The 16,143-nt window shown below is 65.3% G+C and overlaps 1 protein-coding gene and 1 long non-coding RNA gene across 8 annotated transcripts in view; one reads left to right on the top strand and one right to left on the bottom strand.

Moving 5' to 3' along the window:
* SBNO2 (strawberry notch homolog 2) overlaps positions 1-16,143 on the top strand; it is a 56,552-nt gene that overhangs the window by 22,309 nt on the left and 18,100 nt on the right. For 5 of the 7 annotated variants that reach the window (XM_070622218.1, XM_070622222.1, XM_070622217.1 and 2 more), the window contains exons 3-5: positions 882-955; positions 1,491-1,602; positions 14,460-14,621. In XM_070622218.1, the coding sequence (XP_070478319.1) occupies positions 882-955; positions 1,491-1,602; positions 14,460-14,621 (348 nt within the window). Of the gene's footprint in view, positions 1-881; positions 956-1,490; positions 1,603-10,121; positions 10,257-14,459; positions 14,622-16,143 lie in introns of those variants that run through there. The other 2 variants (XM_070622223.1, XM_070622224.1) reach the window with 1 other exon arrangement.
* Positions 8,467-10,143, bottom strand: LOC139083748 (uncharacterized). Its single transcript, XR_011540649.1, has 2 exons — positions 10,045-10,143; positions 8,467-8,905 (listed from the first exon to the last, which is right to left on the bottom strand). It is a non-coding gene; the product is annotated as an uncharacterized lncRNA (long non-coding RNA).

The raw sequence follows: 16,143 nt of genomic DNA, 5'->3' as shown, positions 1-16,143 counted from the left end.
CTGATGGGGTCCCATGCCGGCCATGTTGTGGGTGGGGCTGGCTGGGGGACAGCGGGCGATTTAGGGGAGGGGACCCTGGCTGGGCAGGCCCTCGTGTGAAGATGGGACGCACCACCCTCATTCTGCAGAGAGGCATGAGTGTCCACGGTGCCACATCCCCGAGCTGGGCCTGTCAGACCCCATTGCAGGGCTCCTGGTGCCCCTGCTGACCTCAGGTTCCCCTAGCCAGCTACCCACTGGTGTTTCCCAAAGCTGGTTCCCAGAACCCCAGCCTGTGCCGTGCTCTTGGGCCAAAGAGGCTTGGTCGACGCCAGCGGCTCCCTCGGCCCGTGGGAGCTGAGAAGGCCAGGTTCCCAACCCGCCTGGGAGGCGTTGAGCCGTGAGGGCTGTCCGGGGCAGGGGCCTGTCCACGGTGCTGGTGGGAGCCCCTTGCTCTGGCCGAGGCTGCCACCCCTCTGAGAAGTCCCCTCTCCCCGAGGCGGGCTGCACGTCTTTCTCATGGGGGCCTCGCCTTGTGTGTGGTCACGTCCTCCATCTCTAGAATGGGGGCCTCCAAGTCAGATCCTGGGGTCCTTGTGAAATGCACGTTCCCAGGCCTGGTGGGTCAGAGCCTCCGTGGGCTGGCAGTCTGCCGCTCCACGCCCGCCCGTCCCCCTGCCCCATATGGAGCCCTGCGTATGTACTGAGGGACACGTTCGTCTTCACTGTGACCCTGGCAGCCGATTCTGCCGTGCAGACGGGGAAACGGAAGCACAGAGCGGTTAAGTAACTCCCAGGTGACCCAGCGTGTACCTGGACCATGGAGCCCTGGCTCTTGACCCCGGCACAGCCGGGCCAGGGCCGGGCACGCCTCCGCCTGACTCCGCACCCCTCTGTTTCAGGACGCCATGCTGCACTACCCGTGGTGGCCCACCTGCTCGCCCTCGCCGTATGCAGCCTTCTCCAGTGAGAGCCAGTAAGTGCCCTGGGCCCCGGGTCTGAGTGTGTCCTGCTGGCTGGCCTCACACCCCCCTCCCTGGGGCCTTTGCTCCGTAGTCATGGGTTAAACGAAAATAGAGCTACAGCTGGGGGGCTTCAGCATCCTGCTGAGGGGCCCATGGGCCGGGCCTTGGCTGCATGGCAGCTGAGACTGACCAGCTGTGATCTGTCTCCGTGAGAACCGGCCAGGGGGGCAGGGCAGAGGGAGTGGGAATGAGGAACCAGGGAGGGTGATGCCAGGCTGCGGGAGGTGAGAAACTTCAGGGCTAAAAGGAGCTGGGAGGGCACCTTCCTGTGGAGGGCAACAGTGGGCTGGGTTTTGAAGAGTAAGTAGGAGTTTGTCAGGGCATCCAGGTCCAGAACCAGGCCACAGAATGTCCTGTGCAAAGGGCCTAGAAGCACACACACACAGAACCGCGGGGTTTTCCCAGAGCACTGCCGTCCTGCATGCAGAGTGGGGAGGGCTGTGCCCCTACGCCCTGCTGCTCACTTTCTGCCGTCTCTCCCTCCAGCCCGTTCGTGAACTCCGCCTCCTGCATTGTGGACCAGCCCTGCACAGACACCAGCTACGGCCCCGCGGCTGCCGCCTCCAGCTTCCTACCAAAGAGCGGAGACTTTCCTCAGGTAGGAGGCGGGCCCAGCACCCGCCCGGGCGGCCCCTGCCGCATCTCAGGGCGGCCCGGACCTCGGCTCACCGTGGGCCACGTGGGTTTCTCCGGTGCTGTGGGGACGTGGCTTGTGTTTTGGGAACAGCCGTGCCCCGTGCCCCCACCCGGCCGGGAGCTCCTGAATCGCTGTCTCACTTTCTGGATCCGTCACAGGCGACTTCCCCGCCGCGGGAAAGCCAGGTCGGAGGTCACGTAACGAAGGACGGGAGCCCGTCCTGTTGTGTGTGGGTTCCAGGCCGGGTCCCAGAGCGCCGAGTCACCTTCCCCAAACCTCAGCGCCCCCTCCCTGCCCGCGGAGGCCCCGCGCTCGCCCCGCCTGGCACATTAGCATCTCCGTGAGGGTCTGTGTGCCGCCTGCCGCGTCGCCCGCCAGGTCCAAATGCCACAGCCAGTGCTTACATCCGAAAACCTCATCAGCCGTCTCAAAACGTGACCCCGCGAGACGGAGGGAGAGAGGAGACTTCATTTCCTTCTCTCGGGGGTGTGGGGCGGCTCGGCACCCCTGAGGAATCGGGCGACCCACCCTCGTGGCCTTGCCCCCGGGTTCTCGTGTGGCGCCCGTGTCTGCTCACGGCAGGCGGCCCCTCGAGGACCAAACGCCGGAGATCACTTGTCGGAAAGAGCCCAAGCACTGGATGCTGCTGGCGCCTGAGCTCTGCCACGGCCGACCTGGGGCCTGCGGGGGCCTGAGCAGTGCTGGGATTCCCGCAAAAGGTTCAATACTCGGTGACCAAGTGGGTTCCCGCGGCCAGGGGCGCCCCGGTGTGCAGTTTGGGAGCCGTCCTGCTGGGATGGCGCCCGTTGAGGAGTGAGGGGCGCCTGGCGCTCGTTTCCCCTGTAAAGCAGGCACGTGGCGCCCACTGGGTGACAGGCTGTGGGAGGCCCAGCACACACTGGCCGGTTCAGACCTGCTGGACTCGCCCGGACCCTGACCAGGCTGTCCAGCCGACTCACACCGTGAGCCCGGCCCCCTGTCCGTCCCAGGGGCCGCGGCAGGACCGGGCGGACAGCGAGACGGAGGACCTGCTGCAGTGGCCAGTGCCCCCGAGTCAGGGCCACCTGCGTCCTCAGGACAGGACTTTGTTTGGAACTAGGGTCTCTGCAAGTGTAATGAACTGAAGAGGAAGCTGGGGTGACGCCGGGGCGCTCTGAATCCAGCGGGTCCGTATGGACAGAAGAGGAGATGCAGGCACGGAGCAGAGGCCGCAGGACGGCGGAGCCCAAGGGCCAGGCGATGGGGCACAGGCCGGGCCCCGTGGGCCGGAAGAGGCAGGAAGGGCCCTCCCCGGGCTCTCGGGGCTGTGGGAGCAAACGTGTCTGCGTGGAACCCCCGCGTTGGTGACCCTTTTTTGGCTGCCTGGAAAACAACGTGGGCCTTCCAGGCACACATGTTTCCTCCACTGACCGCCGGCACAAGAGGACACCCTTGGCCTCCCCGTGGGACGTGCTCGGTCTCTGCGAGAGGAGGGCTCCGTGGGGCTTAGCCTCCGAGGGCGCCCCGGCTGGTGGCCCGAGACCCTCTCCCCGTCGCTGCGTCTGTGCCGTTTGCTCGTCCGCAGGACTCTGGGGCTGGCGCCCGCGCTTAGCTCCCAGCTCCTTGGAGCTCTGGTTAAATTCCCCTCCACCGGGTACCCAACATGACTCCACGTCCACACTTGTCTCTGACGCCGTTTCCTCAGCTGGGGTGTCACCTGCTGTATGGACGAGGACACTGAGGCACGGGGCATGCAGAGTCTGGGGCCAGCGGGAGCCTTTGGGGGCTCTGCCTGTGACCACCCACCCCCAGCCCCCCGCCCGTGCTCGCCCCCCCATCGATCTCTAATGCATTTGGCTCCCACCGCCTCCCCGGCTCTGCCAAGAATCGACGCGGTTTCTCGGGCTGAGACTCCCTTGGGGCGCCTCGGCCGCTTCCCGCCGCACGATGGGGGAGGCGCTGCCCAGAGTCGCCCCTCGTTGCAGGTCGGCCGCCTCCACCCCCCAGGTATTTCTTGGTGCCTGCTGAGTGCTGCTGCGGCCCTCACTTCACCCGCCCCTGCTGGGGGCAGCTAGACCCAGACCTGCCTTTCAAAGCAGCAGAAGGTTCTCCAGACAAAGTATCACCCCGATGCCAAGTGTGGGATCCGACAGGCGTGAGACCAGAGTTCATTTAGGGGCAGCGGTCTCCAGGCCCTGTCAGTCAGCGTCCTCCCCCAATCCCCGACCCCTGGGCCTGCCACTCAGGCGGGAAAGAGGCCAGAGCCTGGCACTCGAGGCCTTTCACAGATCAGCTGCGGCCCACCGGACCCACCACAGACACCCTCTGCTCCTGGTTCATGGCATCGTCATGGCGGCCAGCTCAGGGACAGCCCCAAAGATGTCCCTGTCCTCATCCCGATCACCTTACGAGGCAGAGGGGACTCTGCAGACAGGTTAAGTCGAGGCCCCTGGGATGGGGGTGACCCTGGATTCCCGGGGCCCAGGGTCACCCCGGGGTCCTGAGCAGAGGGAGGCAGGAGGGTCAGAGACAGAGATGGAGACACTGCACTGCTGGCCGTGCAGATGGAGGAAGGGGCCCCGAGCCCAGGACATGGAGCCTCTGGAAGCTGGAGGAGGCGGGACACGTTCCTCCCCTGGGGCCTCTGGGGGGACCCGCCCTGCCTGCCCTGGGGTTCAGCCCCGTGGGACCCTGTCGGACTCCCGACGCCAGGACTGTGAGGTAATAAACGTTTGTTGTTTTAAGCCACCAAGTTTGCAGTACCTTATTACAGCGGTGGCTGGAAAGCAACACGCCTGCGAAGCCCTCCTGTGAGTCGTGGCACGTTCTAGAAACATTCCCAGCTGCCGTGTAAATCAGAAGGAACTGGAATCGGAAACCCAGAGCTGGTCTGGGGGTGAGCAGTGAACATAACCCCACAGGTCTTAAACCTCCCAGTAACTAAACTTGAGCTCTGAGTTCCCTGGCGGCCAATGCAAAAAGAGAAAGGAGTTGACCTGTGTGATTCTTGTCACCTGCAAAGAGAAAGCTGCTCCCCCGTTTCCCTTTGGGGCTTGGAGCACTTCCCCTGTGGTCCCCACACCTGTGGTTGGTGTTGGCCCTGGCTTCACTGAGCTCTCGCTCCTTTTCTTGTCACCTGAGCTGAATCACAGAACCTCTGGGGACCTTGGTCGCTCTGTTGATCCTGCCCATAAGCCTGCCCAGGCCCAGGCCCCCTGGGGGCAGGTTGACTACGCTACCATGTGGAGTCCCCCTGGGAGGTCCCAGAACCAGGGCCCGGGTTCCAGTGCGGGAGGCCCTCCCGTGCACCCCGAGGTTGTCTGACCATTTAGTTCCAACACTTTTCTGTACGATTGAAGATTGTCACGACAAAAAGAATTTTGAAATACTCCAGATTTACAGAAAAGTTGTAAAAACAGCCCCAGGGATTCCCGAGCGCCCTCACTCAGTCCTCTGGCCCCCCCTGCACGTCGTGTGTGATGTGACGTCCCACATCCCCTAGGCCTCGCTGTCACGAGTGACTAGGCCAGGGCCCCGGACGCACGCGGCATAAGGCTTGGAGGGGACGCTCGGTCATTGGCAGAGCGTCCCTCGGCCTGGGTTGGCCTGGGGTCCTCGCGCTGAGGCGGGGGTTCCGCGTTCTCGGCAGGAATCCCACTGATGGGTGGCTGTGTCCTTGGCGTGGTGTCCCTGGGCCCCAGGGCCGATGCGTCTCGTTGCTGGTGATGTTGACCATGATCCTGGATGGGGCGGCCTCCACCGTGTCCTTCCCCTGGCCACCGACAGGTCGTTCCTCTCCCCTCGTCCTGGGAGAGGCCAGGAGGCTGTGCAGGTCCCCGGCCCCACGTGCTGAGGATGGGATGGCCTTACCATTGTCCATCGGTGGGTGCTGTCTGCGCCAACCGTCCCTGAGGTGTCTGTGGCAGCGCTCGAACCCTCGCTCCTCTGTGCTTCCCCGCTGGCGGCGTCTGCGGGAGAGCTGGCCCTCCTTCGTTCGGTCATTGTTAGTGACAGCATGGGCTCACGGGCTGTCACTGTCCACTGCCCATCACCCAGGGCTACCTGTGGCCCTCTGCCGCCCCATCAGCACGTCCTCCCCTGCCACGGCCCCCACGCCACCCACTTCCCTGAGGATGGGCCTCCTCTCTTTCCGACTTCCTTGGCACAGAGCCACTCGGGCTCCCGCATCCCTGGTTGGTGACCTGAACAGCTCCAGGGGCCCCTCGTGGGGTTTCCCACCCAGGTGTGCTGTGCATTGGGGGGTGTGCTGTGCGGCTTCTTTTCATTATTTTTTAATTGAGATATTATCCACATATCATGTGATTCGGTGACTTTTAGTAAATTCACAGGGTTGTGCAGCCATTCCTCTATCTAATCCAGAACACTCCATCCCCCAAAAGAACCCCGTCCCCACCAGCATCACCCCCACCCCCTCCCCAGCCCCTGGCCCCCACGAGCCCGCTCTCTGTCTGTGGATCTGCCTGTTCTGGACGTTTCCCGTCCATGGGGTCACACGCCGTGTGTCCTTCTGTGTCTGCTTCTCTCCCTGAGCGTCGTGTGTGCAGGTCCGTCCACGTGCAGCTCGTGTCAGGGCCTCGCTCCTCTTCACGGCTGCAGCATGTGGGGGGCCACGTGTGGATCCATAATCCACTGATGGACATTTGGGTGTTTCCACTTTTTGGCGATTCTGAATTGTCCTGCTGTGAACATCTCTGTACGGGCTTTTGCGTGGACGTATGTTGCAGACGTGGCTGATCCGATTGGGGGGCTATTTGGGGACATCTAGAGGTCAGGGTTGGGGGTGAGGGACTCAGCAATCCAGACCCGCCTCATGCCTCCAGCCCTCCCTGCCCCTGCCCCTCCACACCGTCCTCTGGTTCCACCATGCTGGTCTCTGGGTCCTGTCTGCAGGCTGGCTGCCCTGCCCTCCCTCGCTGCCCCCCAGCGCCTGTCCCCCACCACCCTGCACGCTTGTTCCCCCAGAGCAGGTGCCACCCTGACAACATTCTCTCCCACGCGCCGAGCCCCCTTCACACAACCAGCAGGGCGGGTGTCCACCCCGAGGGTCCCCTCCAGGCATCTCCACCGGGCCCTGCGTCCACCCATAAGGACGCTTTCCATTTGCCAGCCCAGGGCTTCTGGGAAGCCAGGATGAGGTCACAGCCCAGAAAAGTGCTTTGCAAACTCTCGGCAGCTCCCCACCGGCGAGGGGCGGGCGGCATCGACTGCTCTGCAGATGGATTCGCGGGATCAGAGGCCTCGGCGCCCCCGCCAGCGGGTTCCCAGTAGTTACTGGCACTGGCGGGAGCAGGCGCGAGCTCCTCCTCACAGGAGGCCCTGGGTTCGCAGGGGCACAGGCCCCTCGTGCTGTGGTCTGCGCTGAGGCCCAGTAGGAGCAGGGGCGTGGGTGTCTCGGGTGGGTGGTGGTGGGGGGGTCTCTGCAGGGAAACTGAGGCACCGGGAACCAGGGACAAGGAGGTGGGGAGGGTTCAGGGGGCCGCCAGCTGCCCCAGAGCAGGTTCTCCTAGAGGGGACCCTGCAGCAAGCCCTGCGTCAGGGTCCCACTGAACGAGGGCTCCGGCCCTCCTGGCTGTGCCGGCTCGGGCCGCTGGGCAGCCAAATGAGCGTCCCGGGGCCACCCCAACACGGCGCCACCCACCGGGTGGCTCAAACCACAGAGATGTGCCCCTCATGGTTCTGGAAGTCCCAGGTCAAGGGGCGCAGGGCCGCGCTCCCTCTGCAGGCTCCAGGGGAGGGTCCTTCCTGCCTCTTCCGGCTCTGGGGCTCCAGGCGTCCTTGGCTTGTGGCTGCGTCACCCCCCCCTCCCCTGTCGTCACTTGCTCTTCTGTGTCCAAATGTCCCTCTTTCTGTAAGGACACCAGTCATTGCAGTGGGGCCGCCCCGCTCCAGCATGACCTCATCTTAACGACCCGTCCGCAAAGACCTCGTCTCCAGACGAGATTCCTTCACAGGTCTCAGAGGTCAGGCCTCGAACGTGTCGTTTTGAGGGGCATAGTTCAAGCTTTCAGAGCGGGAACATTCTAGCAGCGAGGTGAGCCTGAGGGCCGTGCCATGCCCTCCCACCCGTCTGCCGGTGCGTGCTGCCCACCCCTCCCTTGGCCTCAGTCTCCTTTGCTGCACCTCAGGGCTGGCCAGGCTGGCCGTGTGGGCTGGCCAATGGGGCTGAGCCCTAACTATGCTTGGGGGGCGGGTCATTAGATGCGGGAGAAGCGGGCCGAGGCAGGTGGGGACAGCCAGGCGGCGAGAGCCCCAGAGAGCCCCTCTGTGCCCAACCTGGCCACACGGCGGAGGGGCAGCCCGGGGGCCAGAGAGGGTCCCGCCAGCAGGGCAGCCCCCCAGCTCAGACAGCCAGACAGGGACAGAGCCACATCCTGGGGGTCACCGAGTTTGACCTCTCCTGGGGCCTCTGCCCGGACCCGGTTCAGCCCCTCCACCCCTGTCCAGTCCCATCGCAGACCCATGGCCCGTGGCCGCCAGGGTGGGCACAGCTGTCGGCAGGCTGGGCGGCAGGCGGGCGAGGTGGCCGGGTGCCCAGCGGGTAAGGACCCCCAGGCGGGGCCTCTCCTTGTCGTGGGACCCCCAGCCATCCCCTGGCTTCCCCGTCTCCTCAGTGTCACCTTGCCGGTTGGCCAGCTGTCTGGTGACGAGATATGGGGGCCAGACACAGTTTAGAAACTTTGCTGGCAACTTGCAAATCTTACGTCACTTAAATCTAGTAACATGTTTGTGTTTATGCTTTGTACGTCTTCTTTTCATTTCAGTTTCTAGTAGTTCTTTCTGAAGTTGAGGTTAAGTTTGCATATTTTAAAATTCACCATTTTAAAGTATTTTCAAAGCTGTGTATTCATCACCTTTATGTAATTCCAGAATATTCCATCACCCTAGAAGAAACCCTGCCCCATCAGCATCAGCCCCACCCCCTCCCCAGCCCCTGGCCCCCACGAGCCCGCTCTCTGTTTGTGGATCGGCCTGTTCTGGACGTTTCATGTCCATGGGGTCACACGCCGTGTGTCCTTCTGTGTCTGCTTCTCTCCCTGAGCGTCGTGTGTTCAGGTCCATCCATGTGCAGCTGTGTCAGGGCCTCGCTCCTCTTCACGGCTGTGTCATATTCCAGCGTGTGGGGGGACACGTGTGTGGATCCATTCACCTGTCGATGGACACTGGGGTTGTGTCTGGCTGTTGTGCATTGTGCCACGGTGGTGCACGTGTGCAGGTCTGTGTGCAGGTCCATGTGGACACGTGTGCGTTTCTGGCGGGCGCATGCCTGGGAGCGGAATTGCAGGCCGTGGTGACCACTGAGCTTCCTGAGCACCTGCCGACCGTCCCAGGGAGACCGCCCGCCCCCTGTTCCACCTCCTCGATCCTCCAGCACTGGCTCCCGGGTCTGAGCCGGGCCCCAGCGTGTGTGGACAGGGTCAGCTGGGGTCTGCGCGCGTCTCCCTGTGGTCCCCACGCTGTCTTTGTCTGGCTTGGTGACCCAGCCATAGCGGCTGCGTCATGGCAGGGTGTTCAGCCGCAATCGCTCCCTTGTGGGGGTTTGTGTTGCCCCATGGCTGTGGGTGGGGACAGGGCGGGGGCTGCCAGGGTGGCCTCCTTGCGTCTGCCGTGTCGGACCCCACGACCACGCGTTCCCGTGTGCGCCCATGACTGCTGGGCAGGAGCAGGGAGGCACGCCTGCCAGCCCCTCCTTGCGGCTGAGTGACGGCCCCGACGTCAGAGCCGTCCCTGAAAGCAGGTGTTCTGCAACGAACAGTTGTTTCCTGAGGGACGGGTGTCTGTGCCACACCCACCAGCCCTGCCTGCTACCCGCCCTCTGTACTGAGCTGAGGGTCACCGAGCAGGCGGGGAGGGGAAGAACAGGGCCTCCAGGGACACCCGGTCCCTTGGCAGGGCTCCAGGAGAAGGAGCAGGGTGGGAACCCTCCAGATGGGGGCACAGCATGGGCAAAGGCCCTGGGGTGAGCCCCGGGAGGCCGGTGTTGGCCTCGGGTCCAGGCTCAGGAGCTGCAGGCTGGGCCTGGGGGGCGTGGGAGGTGGAGGGGTGGGCTGGACCTGTTTCCTCTCTGTGACGCAGGGGCCTGTGCCCCTTAGAGTCACGGTTGTGGGTACACGGGGACCAGCTGCGGGTCCCTGCCCAGCTTAGCTGGCAAGGGGGGCAGGTGAGCAGAACCCAGTGCACCAGCAGTCTGGGGAAACCGAGGCCAGGGCCGGGAGGAGCCTGCCTGGGCCTCCCAGCCAGGCCCTCAAGTGCCTGCAGGGGTCTGGCCACAGCCTCGGGGGGCTGGCCGGCGGGGTGCGCCTGTGGGGGGCGGGCAGGCGGGCGGCGTTGTTGACAGCCGTCTGTGGCTAGATTCCGCCCCGTACAGTAATTCTCCGCGCTCTGCCAGGAATCGCCCTGACTTACCAGGCAGGCATCATTTCCTGAAAGTCAGCCGGCCTGAGGGGAAGTCGGCGCCCGGGGTGACTAAACCAACATGTAAATGCAGCTGGGCTGAGAGCGAGCTTCCGCCGCCGGCCGCGGTCATGCGGGAGCCGCTCCCGCCGCCAGCCAGGACACCCGGCGGCCACGCCATGTCCCAGCTGCAGCTCTGGCTGCAGTTCGCGGCTCTCAACAAGGTAACGCGCCGGCCGCTCTGCTCGGCGCCGGCTCCGGCTCTGGGGGGCGGGACCCGGCCCCCTGGCTCCACCTGTGGAACTGCTGGGACCCACCGAGCTGGGGCCCCCTCCTCTCCGCCCTGCTCCCGCCTGCTTTCTGGCAGCGAGTGATGTGGGGACCCTGGGCTTGTGGGACGGCCCAGGAGGACGGCCTCAAAACGAAAGTGCTTGTTGTGGCGGGAGGGGACAGCCACATGCCGCACCCCCCCCGCACGTCTTGCCGCCCCCCCCATTGTTCCTGCCCCGAGGCTCCTGGGAGCGTCGGGACTTTGAGTGTCTTGTGGGCTCTCGGTGTCCTCAGAGTCGCCGTGCGAGGTGGGGGGGCGCCTTTGTGGTTGGCTCTGGCTGACAGGTGGGAACAGGTCCCGTCCCTCTGTGGGCTCCCACGGACCCAGGCGGGCGTCCAGCTGCCCGCGGTGAGAAAACCCGTCTGTGCAGGGTGTCTGGGGTCGGCTTCCCGGGCCGAGAGGGGTGCTGAGCATCTGAAGCCCCACGGGGGAGGCCCAGAGCCACATCTTGGGGGACCATCCGTCCCACTTGGTTGAGGCCGCAGGGCTACTGCATGGGCAGCTCCACGGGGTCCCGCCAGCTCCTCGCCTGGTCCAGGGACCCCCGAAATGCTGGAGATACGGGCACAGCAGCTGGTGACACCATGCCCTCCTGGTCCCTCAGAACTGTCAGGGGTGCCAGCCAGCTCCCTGTCCACTCGGGGGCTGCATGGAAGGAGCCAGGTGGGGGCTTGTGGTCCTGGGAGGAGGCACTTGGGGTGGGGGCCCTGGGGGGCGATCTGGGCTGGGCGTACCTTGGAGGGCTGCTGGGCGTCAGGGCCCCACGCAGGCGGGCCGGCAGCCTGTGAGGCAGGGTCCACTCTCACCCCCACCCACACAGGGGTGAGCTGGGAGGGACCCCTGGGAACCCCACCTCCCCCTGACCCCCGGTGGCCACGTGCGGCCCCACCTCCCCTCACCTCTCGATTCTCACTGGCCGGTTGGTCAGGGCATCTGGTGGGTGCAGTGTCCACAGGGTGAGGAGAGAGCCCCCACTTTTTAAACAGGCTTTGTCTCAGAGGAGTTCAGGAGTCACGGAGACGGCGGGAAGGCGGCTCAGAGCCCCCCGTTGCTCACGCCGCACGCTGGAGCCGGACGTGCTCCTGGCGCTGAGCCGGGGCTGGTGCATTTCGTGAACCCAGGGCCCCACTTTCGTCGCACTCCTGTGTTCTCCTGGGGTCCTCCCCTGTCCTGGGACCCCATTGGGACCCCATGTGGCACGCAGGCACCACGGCTCCTCAGTCCTCTCTGGGCCAGGACGGTTCCTGTGACGTCCCTCGCATGGGCGCCCAGGGCCATCGGAAGAGGCACTGGGCAGGAGTGGGCAGGACGCCCTCCCTGGGGTCCATCTCCTGTTTTCTCGGGACCCACTGAAGGGCAATAGGTTATCGGGAGGAAGACCTCCGGGGTATGTGCCCTGCCGTCCACGTGGCTCCTCGCTGCTGGGGGTCCCTGACCTCCTGGGGGGGGCTGCTCGGGCCCCTACGTTGGGGTCCCCCCTCTGCACCGTCCTCGGGAAGGCCCACCGTGTGCAGCCCTTACAGAGGGTGGGGTACTCTGAGCAGCGCCCTTTGCTGGTCCTCCTCCTCTGCCCTTGTCAGGGCTGGACCCCGCGGTCCTGCCCACCATGTGGTGACTGTTGGGCCCTTGGGAAGCAGGGCCTCCAACTTGACGGCCCCGGGGGCTGTTGTCACACAGGCTCGGGTGGCGCCCACTGGGAAGGCCACACTCAGATGTGGCCCCAGAGGGATTCTGCAGACACATGCGGCCACCTCCCCTGTACCCAGACCCCACCTGGCCTGCCTGCAGGGATCTCTGGGGTCTCTGCTCCATCACTTCACGGGGGGCCAGGTGGCTGGCTTCCGTGACCTGGCCTTTCCTGGCATCGTCCACTATACTCAGGCCGGGCCACCTTGGACCCCAGCTGCCCTCGGATGGGGTGGAGCCCAGAGGAGGTCCCAGCAGGCAGAGAGCAAGCCTCAGGGTAGGCAGGGCCAGACCTGCACACCGCTGCCTCAGTTTCCCCCCAAGAAGGCTGCTCTGGCCAGTTGTCGCTCTCGTGTGAGGGTGCCGGGTGCCCCGAGGTATGTCATGGTGCACCCCTTCTGCTCCTGGGGCTGGCGTGCCCTCCTGCGTCTGTCTTGAGCTTAGGGGTGGGGCTTCATAAACCTTCCCAGGCCACCCGTGCCCAAGCCGGTCCTGCCAGCTGCCATCTGTCTCCCGATTGGGCAGCTGCAGGCCTCACCTCCTCGCCTGGACTTGCCCAGGACACCGCTGGGCCCTGCCGGCTGGAGTTGTGGTGGGGAGGCTGGGGTGTGCCCCCGGGTTCTGTGCTGGATGGAGCCAGGGGCAGGGGCGAGGAGAGGCCTGTGGTCAGAGCTCTCTCCTTGCACCCCACAGAAGTGAGCGGTCACCCCCTTCCCCTGCACGGGTGGCCAAGGCATCCTGGGGCCGGTGGGAGGCATCCTATCAAAGCCCCCAGCCTCATACCAGCTGACTTGGCCAAGAGTGGTCTTTCCCACATGGCCCCTGACCCCCGGCCAGCACCAGGACTGACCCTAGCCCGTGGATGGGCAGACCGAGGCTCCTGCATCCAGCCAACCCCAGGGAGGCTGCTGGGTGGGCCTGGTCCCATCCCCCCACCCCCATGTGCGCCGGTGTCTGAGCACAGAGCCCTGGGAAGCTGGATGGTGTCACCTGGAGCCAGCCTCCCACCCCAGGAATAGGGATCTGATTCTGACACAGATCGATGGGAGGGGACTCACGGGGGGCGTGGGGCAGGCCTGGCACAGGCCGGGCCGGGGACTTGTTCTCAGTGATCTGCCCTCTGCCCCCAGAAGCCAGCTCAGCAGTGGCCTCGAGGCCTGAGTGGGCACATCAGGCTGGGCTCTGGGCCCAGGCGTCCCCCGGCTCCCCAGAGTCCACCAATGAGCCCTAGGGCCCTGAGACACCTGCCAGTCAGCCCCGTCTGCCCTCCTGGCCTTCCCCGCTGGTTAGTGGGACACGTGCCCCCGGCGCCCCTGCTGCCCGGCCATGGCCCGTTAACGGGCCCACATGGCTGACACGGTCATGGTGCACAGGGTCTGGGGGCTCCCGGAGGGCGCCCCTCCACTGCTCCTCTGTGTGGCGTCTGCCGTCCCCACCGGCCACTGCCCTGCTTGGGAACTGCTCCCGCCCACTGACCTGAAATGTGTCGGGGCCAAATGTCAACTGACCCAGCTCTCTGTAGCCACGGCTGGGCCGGCTCTGCCCACAGCAGTCAGGCTGGGAGAGCCTTGGGGGCTCCCCCTGTGGGGGTCACCCTCCCTGTGGGGGGCCGCTGAGGGCTGCTGCACCTTCCCCAGCTCCGGGGCGCTCAGGGTACCTGTCTGCAAAGTAGGCACCCACTGCCTTCCAGGCGGTGGGCAGCGTGGGCACCCCGACCCAGGGGGCGCTGCCGGGGACTCTGGCTGGGGTTTCATTCCCCACTGGTCCGGGAGCCCTGAGGGGCCGGTTCCTGTCTGTTCCCCCCATCTAGTGCAGGCTAGGTGCACACAAGCTCACGTTGTGTATGACCCGGGGAGGCAGGGCAGGACGGGGGCCCCCTGCCTTGCTCCCACCTCCTGACAGCCCTCCAGTGCGCCACTGCCTCCCGCTGCTGCCCGCGCGGGCTCTGCGCTCTCAGCCCTGCTTTTTTCCTTTATTGATTAAACACCTTTGTCGACATGCAGTCAGGTACCGTGCGACTCACCCACTTAAAGTGCAGAATTCAGTATTCTCAGTCTGTTCAGAGTAATGCATGTACCACCTCTATCTAGTTCCAGAACATTCCATCACGCCAAAGAGAGGCCCCGTTCCCATCAGCCAACCCCTACCCCCGGCACCCACGAACCCACTCTCTGTCTGTGGATCTGCCTGTTCTGGACGTTTCACGTCAATGGGGTCACACGCCGTGTGTCCTTCTGTGTCTGCTTCTTTCTCTGAGTGTCATGTGTTCAGGTCCGTCCACGTGCGGCTGTGTCAGGGCCTCGCTCCTCGTCACGGCTGCATCGTGTTCCAGCGTGTGGGTGGACAGGCTCTGTGCACCCCCCGCGTGTGGACGCTCTCTGGGCACCTCCTCACCCGGCCTGTCTTGCAGGACTCCTCGTACCTCGATGACCTCTCCAACGCCTCCATCTTCTCCTCGTCCGTGGACTCCCTCTCCGACATCGCAGACACTCACGACTTCCTGCCTGCCGACAGCCTCAGCCAGGTGCCCACCATCTGGGACGTGAACACTGGCCCCTCCGCCCACGACAAGGTGCGCACACCCCTCAGCCTCCGTGCCGGCAGCCGGCCTTGGGCCCCGTCCTCAGGCTGGGTGCAGGTCCGGGCTGTTGACAGACACCGACGAGATGGTCAGTTGAGAATCGTCACGCTCCCTGTGCGGCCCAGGAAATGCAGGGCTGGGTGGGAGGAGCTCCTGCACCCGTCTCCTCACCCCTCCTCCTGCAGAAGGTCCTCTCGCTGCCTCCGGTGGCTGGACCTCCACGTCCTGCTCTGTGCTGGGCCCCAGCCGTCCCCTGCCCTGCGGGGAGCCAGGGTTCACCAGGAGATGAGCAAAAAGCCATTTCCAGCACTGGTTCTCGCTCTGCCTCCGGGGGACGCTGGGCGATGCCTGGGGACATTTAGGGGGTGCTGGTGTCAAGTGGGTGGGGGCCCAGGATGCTGCTCACACCCCACAGTGCCAGGCCGGTCCCCCACAGACAGTGCTGTGGCTCTGAATATCTACAGACCGAGGGGGTGGCCCTGGGCTTGAGGAGCGGAGGTCACGTGATGGGATGGAGCCGGTGGGCTGTAGATGCCGCATTGGGCTGAGGGCTGGAGGCAGCAGCGGCAGCCAGGCCGTGTGGCAGGAGCAAGCTCTGTGGGCTCTGCGGCCACGGGGCCGTGTGCCTGGCCAGGTGGGAGCCCAGAGGGTGAGGCTGGCGGAATGAGTCCCAGGTCAGGCGGGGGTAGACCTGTTTCTCAGCTCAGCGAGCAGCGCCTCGCCAGCTTCCTGCAGGGGCTAAAGCACGGGGCAGCATCTCTGCTGCTCCTCCTGAAGGATGTGGGCGGGGGAGGAGCAGGGGGGACACAGGAGGTGGCCGGGCCCAGGGTGAGGTGAGGCCGGCCCAGAGGGGTCCCAGGTGCGAGCAGGCCATGGGTGCGCCAGGCCCAGACTCCAGGACTGGGCAGTGGGGGTGTCCAGGGAGGGAGGCAGGGCCCAAGGCCAGGCCAGGGAGCCCCACCCCATCCAGGCCTCTCCAGGGTCCTCTGCTGGGAGAGAGGGGCAGCCCTTCCAGCCGGCCCTGAGTGGAGCCCGCACGCTGGTAGACGCTGGCGGGCCACCCTGCCCAGTCATCGGGAGGGTCCTCGGCACCCTTGGGCCCCAGGAGCCCACAGGAGGAGTCTGTGACAGGACAGCAGGACAGATGGGCCTAGGAGGGGTAGGGCCGGCAGGGGGACAGGTGCCCAGAGCAGCCCGCACAGTCCCCGCCCTCGGCAGCCTCGGCAGGCCACCCAGGCCCATCCCCATCCTGGCGCAGGGGCCCAGCGGGGCAGCAGCACTGCCCACGTCTCCAGGGCACCCCCTGCTCCAGCCCATCATGGGGAACGGGAGGCCCCGGCGGCCGCGGGCGTCTGAAACCCAACGCTGCCCGCCCCCAGGAACCCTGAGTCAGCCTTCCCGGAACCGGCCTCCGTGTGTGTTTGTTTGTGTCAATTTAAAAACAAAAACAAGAAGGAACTGAGCGCAGGTCCCTGACCTTCCCGCACCTCACTCCCATTTTATTTTCTCTTGG

This window comes from Equus przewalskii, chromosome 6 (assembly GCF_037783145.1).
Source record: "Equus przewalskii isolate Varuska chromosome 6, EquPr2, whole genome shotgun sequence".
NCBI classification, from domain to species: Eukaryota; Metazoa; Chordata; class Mammalia; order Perissodactyla; family Equidae; genus Equus; species Equus przewalskii.
Note: the sequence above shows the minus strand (reverse complement) of the source record. Positions and strands in the feature narration are given on the sequence as shown.